Below are 8,837 nucleotides of genomic sequence, written 5' to 3'. Positions count from 1 at the left end.
CACACACACACACACACACACACACACACACACACACACACACAATAAACACATATATATATATATATATGTGTGTGTGTGTGTGTGTGTGTGTGTGTATATATATATGTGTATGTATCTAGAATTTTAGAAATGTAACTTAATTAATCGTTCGCGAGATATTAGAGTTGGGGCGTGTGAATTAACATCTCACGAGTTAGCCGGCGAGGCTCAATTAACTCATCACACTCATGCCTCGCTAAACGCGTACTATATAAACGCGTACTAAACGTGTACTAAACGCGTCAGTGTAGCGAAGGATATATGCCGGAGCGAAGGTGGCAAACGGGTACCAGTCTAGTAAACTGCACACAACGCTAAACTGTGTAGTTAGCCATCAAACTTGTTTCATGGTTCAAGCATAAAAATATTTTTTTATTATTATTATTTCTATGATAGAATCAATCAGAATCACGATAAAAGATACGAACGCACGGTACGAATCACGATCACTGATCCCTATAATAACTTTTATGATAATAATGATTATGATAATAATAATTAATGATCTATAATTTTATTAATATATTATAGAGATCAGTGATCACGATACGGTTAAAGGGCCATGGTCGAACGTCGCGCACTCTGGCGGTAAATTAACAATCATGGCGGCCAACAGTCCTAGCCCACGGAAATTTGTAGAGAAAATCGCAATACAACAACAAAAGGAGGCTGAGGCTACAGCTGCCTTTGATGAGATTATGAAAGATGTATCTAGGATCACGAAAACTAACACTCAAATACAGGTAAGACCGCGCGAATGCTTATGTTGATACGCACTTTTTCCTCGCAATCGCATTTCAAATGTTGTTCTGCCAAACACCTACCTAGACCGAATAATTCTGTCCCAGATAACGTTTTATATTTTGGATACGTTATACTGGATGCCAATTACGTAATGCGTTATTGGATGCCAATAAACCTCACCAAAATATAAAAAAGGTTATCTGGGACAGAATTATTCGGTCTACCAAACACCTTACACAAACGCGCTGTAAACAAGTACTAGTGCTAGTACTAGTACTAGTACTAGTAGTAGTAGTACGTAGTAGTAGGCGATTTGCCTAGTTAGTAGTTAGAAGAGGTGTCAGGTGGCCACCAAAAAAATGGTTGACGCTTGCGCACATGTGGGAGCACTCACTCACTTATCTATAACGTATCAGTCTGGCGATTTTATTTATTTCCAAGCAAATACTGACAGTGTCAAGACTCAGGAAATTAGTAATACCGTACGTTCAAAAATTGACCTACCCTTGATAACATGGAACTGCATTATTCATACGTAGTCCAGAGAGATATGATACAAGATTGCGTGGCACAGCTTTGCTGTTGATCCTAAGCGCTGCGCGCGGATGAGACGCGCAGTTCCGCGGGATATGCGCACGCGACCGCGAGGATGTTGATTATTCATACGTAGTCTAGCGAACATGGTTGACATTAGTAACTCGGGTAATGTTTTTGAGGCGAAACTAGTTGTGAATATGTATTCTCCCGATTCTGTTTGGTGTTTTTTTTTTACTAGCACTGGTTAAAAATAGATGTGTTTAATTCATCAATCATCACACGTTAATTAGTAGGTACTGTAGCATTTATAGAAACGCAAGGTGTAACTAGAACATCAATGAATTAATAAAATTGGGACAATATGCCTATTTTTAAACCAAAAATATTTATATAGCTGTGAGAATGATAATTATCAGACAATCAAGTTGTATTTCAGTTGTTATTGGAAATCAGTCGACAATTAATTGTCGTCTGTTGCGTCATGTGCATAAATATCCCTACATTTTCCCTTTGAACATGACTAAAAACTGTTTCTGCTTAGCCAAATATTGTTGGCAGTTCTAATTCTGGTATTAATAAAACTAAAAGTAAGGCCACAATTAAAAAATCTCTGTTTGCCCTCACCCGACCCAGGCTGAAAAGTTTGGGTAGGTAGGTAGGCTTTTTATTTTATTTTTTTGAGAGGAATTTTTTACAAATTCAGCATGGTGTCTACATGCTCGGGTGTGCTTGTGTGGAGATACCTTTTATGATGAATGTTTGTTTTGCTTGGTACATATAATGTATTGCCTACAGATTTATATAATGTACAGTGATACAATTTGTTGAAAAAAAGAATGGGAAAGATCAATAACAAAATTTTGAGTCGGGCCCCATTTTGGCGGGTCGGTCGGGTGAGGGCAAACAAACAATATTTTTATTATGGCCTGTTAGCATGCTAGTTAGTGATACATAGTCATAGTGTATAGAAGTAATCAACTAATAAATAACAGCATACCAGCAAAACACTCAACACTTTTGTTCTTATAAAAACTTTAATGCTATTAAATGCCAACCCAGCTCTGAAATATAAAATGCAAAGAAGAATCATCCAGAAAGTATTGAAATTATAATCAGAGAAGTTATATATCAATTTATTATATGGGGCAAGCAGTTCATAAATCTGTTAATATGAAGCTTCTGGATGCCTTATATTATTATGAATAATTGCTTCATGTGACCAAATGTTAATAGAGACTAGAAACAGTGAGTGCCATAGTGCTTAGATAGATGAGATGAGATCGATAGATGACTTTATTATTTTGGTTGATGTTAGAGCTAGGGCAAATGTATGATTATGAGCAAACAATGATGCCTATACCTGAGACATAGTCGCTATCCTGTAATAATCGCTGGTAAATGTTAATTTTACATGTCTCTTGTTCATTATGTCTCAAAGTAGCAGTTTTTTGTCAAGCTACTGGAATCTGGTGAGAGCAAGTTAATATTGTTTTGCACTTGCATTCCAAGGCAAGTAGTTGTAAAAGTAAGTTTTGCATCCTAATTAATTAACTCGTTGAATCCCGTACCATGTATAACCTCATCAAATGCAAATCTATGTAAAGTATTTTTCCGTTTGCTAGAATGTATCGCATTTGTTCGACGAGTCACAGCAGAGTCGACAGGCATTGGTGGAGCGAGTTCACAGAGGGCGCCAGATGGTACGACATCGTCCGTTCGATAAACGAGTATCCTTTAAAAGAGAAGTCAACTATAATCGATTTTAAATCGTTGGTAGTTAATTGTGATAGTTTAACGAATGAGCATCCTTTTACTGTGATGACATCGTAATGAATTCATTCTGTGCATTCAGGTTGTACTTATAGTTCGTATTTGCCACTACAAGGTAATAAATCAATAATTAATTTAATTTGACATATAGCTGCACAGTCTTAAGATTCAAGTGGGAAAGGGTCTGTATTAATAATTAGTGAGTAAGTGTGTGAACATAATCGATAGGTAATTGTGCGGAATGTATCACTGCAGGCATCTAGGTGTTTATGCACAAGTGATGTACGAATGTGATATTTCAGTCTTAGAATAGCTAAATCATTGAGCTGAGAAAGTTGGCTTATATAATTTTAACTTGTTTGTTTATTTACAAAGGCAACGTGTTGCTTTCAAATCTTATACCTTTGGAATTGTCAGACATAATTTAGTAACTAGAGCACTCAGCAGGGGCGGATCCAGGAATGTCTGAAGGGGGGTCACAAGTCATTATATTTCTGTTGTAGTGGCTCGGCAAGCGAGCGCAGCGAGCGCAGCCAAACCGGCTGAGGATAATTCTAGTGCATACATAAGGGTTATTTTTGCAGGATTTAATCACTTTATATCAAGACGTTTTCAAAATAGATACTCTGTATGGACACTAGGCCTATACATCTTTTGAATATATTGTAAGGAAGTTGGAAGTTTACTGAAACCAAGAAAAACTTATGCTTTAAATGTGAAAGTAGACCATATTTGTAGTCACCACATAATATATTATATTCGATATGGGGGGTCACAGTTAGCGGTGACCCCCCCTTTCTGGTCAGAGGGGGGGTCGCATGACCCCCATGACCCCCTCTTGGATCCGCCACTGGCACTCAGAGAGCGCAGACCTCTGCCAAGGCAGCTGAATTCTGTCACTGTGAAAAAATTAATTAATTAATTAATTAATTAAATAATTAATTGATTCCGATCACCGCACCAAACACTAATCAAGTCGATACCCCATTTCTGACCTATCCTTGCAAAATTTAACTAATACTTAATTTATTAATTAATTGGATCCGGATCACCACCAAAATCTCATCAATTCTAAGTTAGCTCATTTCTGACCTATCCTGAAAATTTTATGACAATCCGTCCATAACCTTTTTAGTTAGGCTGTACACAAACAAACCCACAAACCAACAAACACACGCCAAACAAACTCACGCCGGTGAAAACATAACCTCCTGCCAACCCCTTGGCGGAGGTAAATAGTGATGAACATGCTATGAATTGCTGCCTTAACTAAAGTTTTTAGCTTGACGTGTCTCCCTACCATTTACAACCTCCAGACACTAGTTGGCGAAGGTAAGTTGATAGAGCCAGGAGACTGTACATGTTCGTAGAAACACTGTAGATATAATGTTAACCATGGTCGTAACTTTTTCCATGTGTTATAATAGCAGCAGTGTCATAATATCGAGGAGTATGACTCCCTCCTCGAAACAAGAAATTCAACATTTCCATGCCCTAGTTTACCCAGAGTGCGAAATTAACGCGAGTTTTAACTAGTTCGTTCCAGAGCACGGCTTCGCGGAATTACCGTATTTTTTCAGCAAATCTCCAAAGAAAATTTTGCAGACGTGCAACCGCATGAATCTTCAAGATTAGCACATGCGTTATAGTTAATATATTGAATTTTGAACTTCAGACTACGGACTCTCTCATTTGGCTGTGGACTCCCTCATTTTTTTTGTGGTGGGGTTAATTTCTACCCCCTGTTTACCTATGATTAATACATGAAACTCAATAATGGAAATGTTGAATTTCTTCTGTTCGAGCGAGTCATACTCCTCTACACTATACACTCCTGATAATATTAGTCTCCACACTGTTACTGACAATGATCACTCAGTGATAGATTGTGTATGCTCATGTATGCACTAAGTGAAATGCTAGGTACCGTTAAACTAGTGTTCACTTGTTTACCATATACTCATGCATGTGCGACCATGCGCTTGGCCAACTAGTCGATGCAAACGAACCTGCTTAAACGTAGGAATGTTGGTGGAAATGATCTAATCGCTGCTTAATTATTTGTAACTAATCTGTTATCATTATCATTATCATTATCAGAATCATTATCATGTAAGTAAATGATATCAGTTTTATAATTTAACTGACCTGACAGTATAGCTGTCAATTCATTTAAAACTATATGGCTTCAGCTTAATTGCGAGAGGGGGGAAGAGAGTGGGTGAGAGAGAGAGAGAGAGAGAGGAGGAGAGGAGAGAAAGAGAGACCAAGAGTGGGTGAGAGAGAGAGAGAGAGAGAGAGGAGGAGAGGAGAGAAAGAAACATCAAGAGTGGGTGAGAGTGAGAGCAAGGGAAGGCATCTGAATCTATGGGTGTTGTATCTATCAATTTAACCATTGATCATTCAATCTGATCCAATACATCCATGCACCACCAATCCACCCATCCTCAATCCACAGCCCAAACAAAGGCTAAACAAGGACATAGGTGTCAACAATTTGCTACGCTTTGATGTAAGAAATATAGAATTTTGTATGAAATAGGTTTTCTTTAAAAAAATTATGTTTATACCATGTTGTATGTGGTAGTGTTTCCAAGTAAATGTTTGATCTAATAGCGAATTTATGCGACCACTATCAATTTATTTCAAGCCTCATACCAAAACGCATCCTATCTTCTTAGTCACGTTAATGTAGTAGAGTAGAAACTTTCAACTACTGCAATCCACAGTGTTGATCTGATAATTATTTGGTCGAATTTAATGTTTAGTTTTCTCCTTTTTCATTTACAGTCCCTCTGACTATATGAACGTGACAGTCATCAGTGTTGGTGTCATCAACGTTAGGCTCTCGTTACATTGAACTGCATGCATGTGTAATGTTGAATGCATGAACTAGCAGCTTATTTGTGTTTTGCGTGATCTTATGTAAGCCTCCTACACGCACGCACACATGCGTGCACGCGCGCATGCACTGATGTAATCCTATTGCAATGTGTTGTTGCAGTCTGGGTATAGGCTGTTTACTATTAAAAGAGCTGTGTCGTGGATTGCAATATATTCAAAAACGAACGTAAAACAACGAATTTAAAAAAGAGCAGAACCATTCGTAGATTTCTCTAGTAGAGAGATAAGCTTCCCCTGCTGCTCCATCTACAGATTGCCTAGCTCTAGTACTATAGCCCGCGTACAGTTGCCACTGGCAGCGGCAACTGTACGCGGGCTATAGTACTAGAGCTACAGATTGCCCTACAGTAAAGGTACACCTACAAATCCTCCCTCTCTAGGGTAACAGCATTGTAAGTAGAACATTATGTGTAAGAAAATAAATGATATACACATTCGTCATCATGGAAAAATATTAATAAAGTTACGATGATTAGTTAAGGCCAAAACAAAATATAGGTGTTGTTACCGTTTCATGCCGAAAAAAAATAGGGTAGGTAGGTAGGGAAAACATTTTATTTTATTGAAACATTTTATTTACGAACCATGTCCGAAGGATGTGCGTTGTGCCCCTTTTGAAGGAGGAACTGTCCAAATTCATTTTTTTATTTTTTATTTAATTTTTAAATTTTTTTTGGACTTAAAGAAAATTGGCATAAAATTTTAGTGGTGTGCTGGGAATAAATGGTCGGTCGGGGAAACTTGTAACCACAGCCTATATTTTGTTTTGGCCTATCAGAAGAAGAAGGACAAGAGCCAATAGCAGCACGTCTATTCTAATAGGTGCTGAGTAACTATCATGTTGTCGTCCACGTGCACAGGTAATAATTAATGTGTGTACCAGGTGCACATGTAACACTTGAAGTTACACTTCACATGTCTATTACCATGCGTCTGTAGCATTAGCAGGTAAGAAATTCGCAAGGCAATCAATCTGACTACAATGTCCCCCACAATCACATTCATGTTAAGGCTAACTCAGGTCGCCCTTACGACCTAGTCGCCGTCAAAATTTTAAGATTGTACGTCAAAAACCGGCCAGATCGCCGCATAAAAACATCGTGTGACTAACGACATGAGTTTCCTCCTTACGATCGAAATACGGCTCGGCGACTGCGATCGGAGGAATTAGAACATGTTTCTATTTTTATGGGCCGAAGTCGGTCGCGACAATCCGTTGAAGTGGCCAGCCATCACCGTTTACGTGTCGAGATCACATGATTATCAAAGAGACGTGATTAACAAATGCAGCCTGCCACATCATTTACAAGGAGAGATTATTTGCACAGACCCTTTCTCAAATATATATTAAGGTTTTCCGTATATGCAGCAGGCCAATTTTTAGAATTCATTTTTCTGCACATAAGTTATTAACGAATTTTCAGAAAATTAGAGCTAGGATTTACGAAGTTCTCCGCGATGTTTACTGTAGGTAAGACGCCGTTTTGTTGGTCATGTGACTTGCGTTTTAATGTAGACTGTCCGGCGTCAAGCTGCTCTGTTTTTTGTGCTAAAGAAACTTGTTGTGCTTAAGTACAAATACTGGGCCGGCGAAATCCCGTCTACCGGTTTCCTTGCCCAGCAACGCTTTTTAAACCCGATCCTGATCGGCCGATGTACAGGGTTAACGTCACTTCAAGTCGACGTGAGTGTTGCTACGATGCTAATCGGCGATAAAGTAGTCGCCGATAGTCAAATCGTAGGGCGACCTGAGCAGGGCTTAACAAACCGCTGTGTGCTGTCAAACCTGTATTATTGATCACTTCTGTGGAACAGACAACTGTTTACAGAAGACAATTGACATTTCCCTTGAGTGGCGCATCTCTCTATTTTCCACTTCCCCTACCGGCATCACTCCGTTTTTCTTTCCGCCGTCCTACATCGCTCTGTTCTGCCATTCACTCGTCTCCCCAACATTCCCATCTCCTTATATCTCGCATGTAGACGCCAGTTTGTTTTAGATATACAAACAGCCGCTCCTATGCTACGTGCATGTTTACAGGCTCCCCGTAGCGACTCCGCTAATGAATGTGTGCGTGCATGTCTGTGTGCGTGCGTGAGTGCGTGCCTCCACGCGTCTGTGTGGCCGCGCACTTGACTAAGACCGCTAGATGAAGAGAAAGGGGAAGGGAAGGAGAGAGAGGGAGAGAGAAATTAAGCGAAACGAATGTGACACGGTCATAATTACGAATTCTCTCGCGTGGTGTGTATTATGACAATGATGTGTGTAATTTGATGGTAACTTTTCTCATACTGCATCTCATTCTAGAAAGATCGCCTATGACCCACATGGATCTAAACTGCCCAAATATAATCGATGAAGGAGCATAGGTAGGAGTAGGGGTAGGTGTTGAGATTGTAAGGGCATGGACAAGGGTGGAAAGGGGGGTAGGTTTAGAGATTGTAATGGCAGAGACGAGGCTGGAGGTGGGGTAGGTGTGGAGATTATAAGGGCAGCGATGAGGGTGGGAGTGGGGTAGGTGTAGGGTAAGGGCAGGGAAGAGGGTGGGAGTGGGGGTAGGTGTAGGGTAAGGGCAGGGACGAGGGTGGGAGTGGGGTAAGGGCAGGGAAGAGGGTGGGAGTGGTGGTAGGTGTAGGGTAAGGGCAGGGACAAGGTGCGGGGGCTAAGGTGTAGGGTATAAGAGCAGGGAAGAGAGTGGGGTAGGTGTAGGGTAAGGGCAGGAACGAGAGTGGGAGTGGGGTACGTGTAGGGTAAGGGCAGGGAAGAGGGTGGGAGTGGGGTAGGTGTAGGGTAAGGGCAGGGAAGAGGGTGGGAGTGGGGTAGGTGTAGGGTAAGGGCA

General features: G+C 40.2%; 1 protein-coding gene across 4 annotated transcripts in view; it reads left to right on the top strand.

Moving 5' to 3' along the window:
- Positions 1-653: 653 nt before the first annotated feature.
- LOC106812214 (CREB-regulated transcription coactivator 1-like) overlaps positions 654-8,837 on the top strand; it is a 40,291-nt gene continuing 32,107 nt past the window's right edge. For all 4 annotated transcript variants that reach the window (XM_014816043.1, XM_014816042.1, XM_014816041.1 and 1 more), the window contains exons 1-3: positions 654-785; positions 2,946-3,050; positions 4,376-4,425. In XM_014816043.1, the coding sequence (XP_014671529.1) occupies positions 741-785; positions 2,946-3,050; positions 4,376-4,425 (200 nt within the window). In that variant the 5' untranslated portion in view covers positions 654-740. The remainder of the gene's footprint in view (positions 786-2,945; positions 3,051-4,375; positions 4,426-8,837) is intronic.

Source organism: Priapulus caudatus, unplaced genomic scaffold (assembly GCF_000485595.1).
Source record: "Priapulus caudatus unplaced genomic scaffold, Priapulus_caudatus-5.0.1 Scaffold620, whole genome shotgun sequence".
NCBI lineage: Eukaryota > Metazoa > Priapulida > Priapulimorpha > Priapulimorphida > Priapulidae > Priapulus > Priapulus caudatus.
Note: the sequence above shows the minus strand (reverse complement) of the source record. Positions and strands in the feature narration are given on the sequence as shown.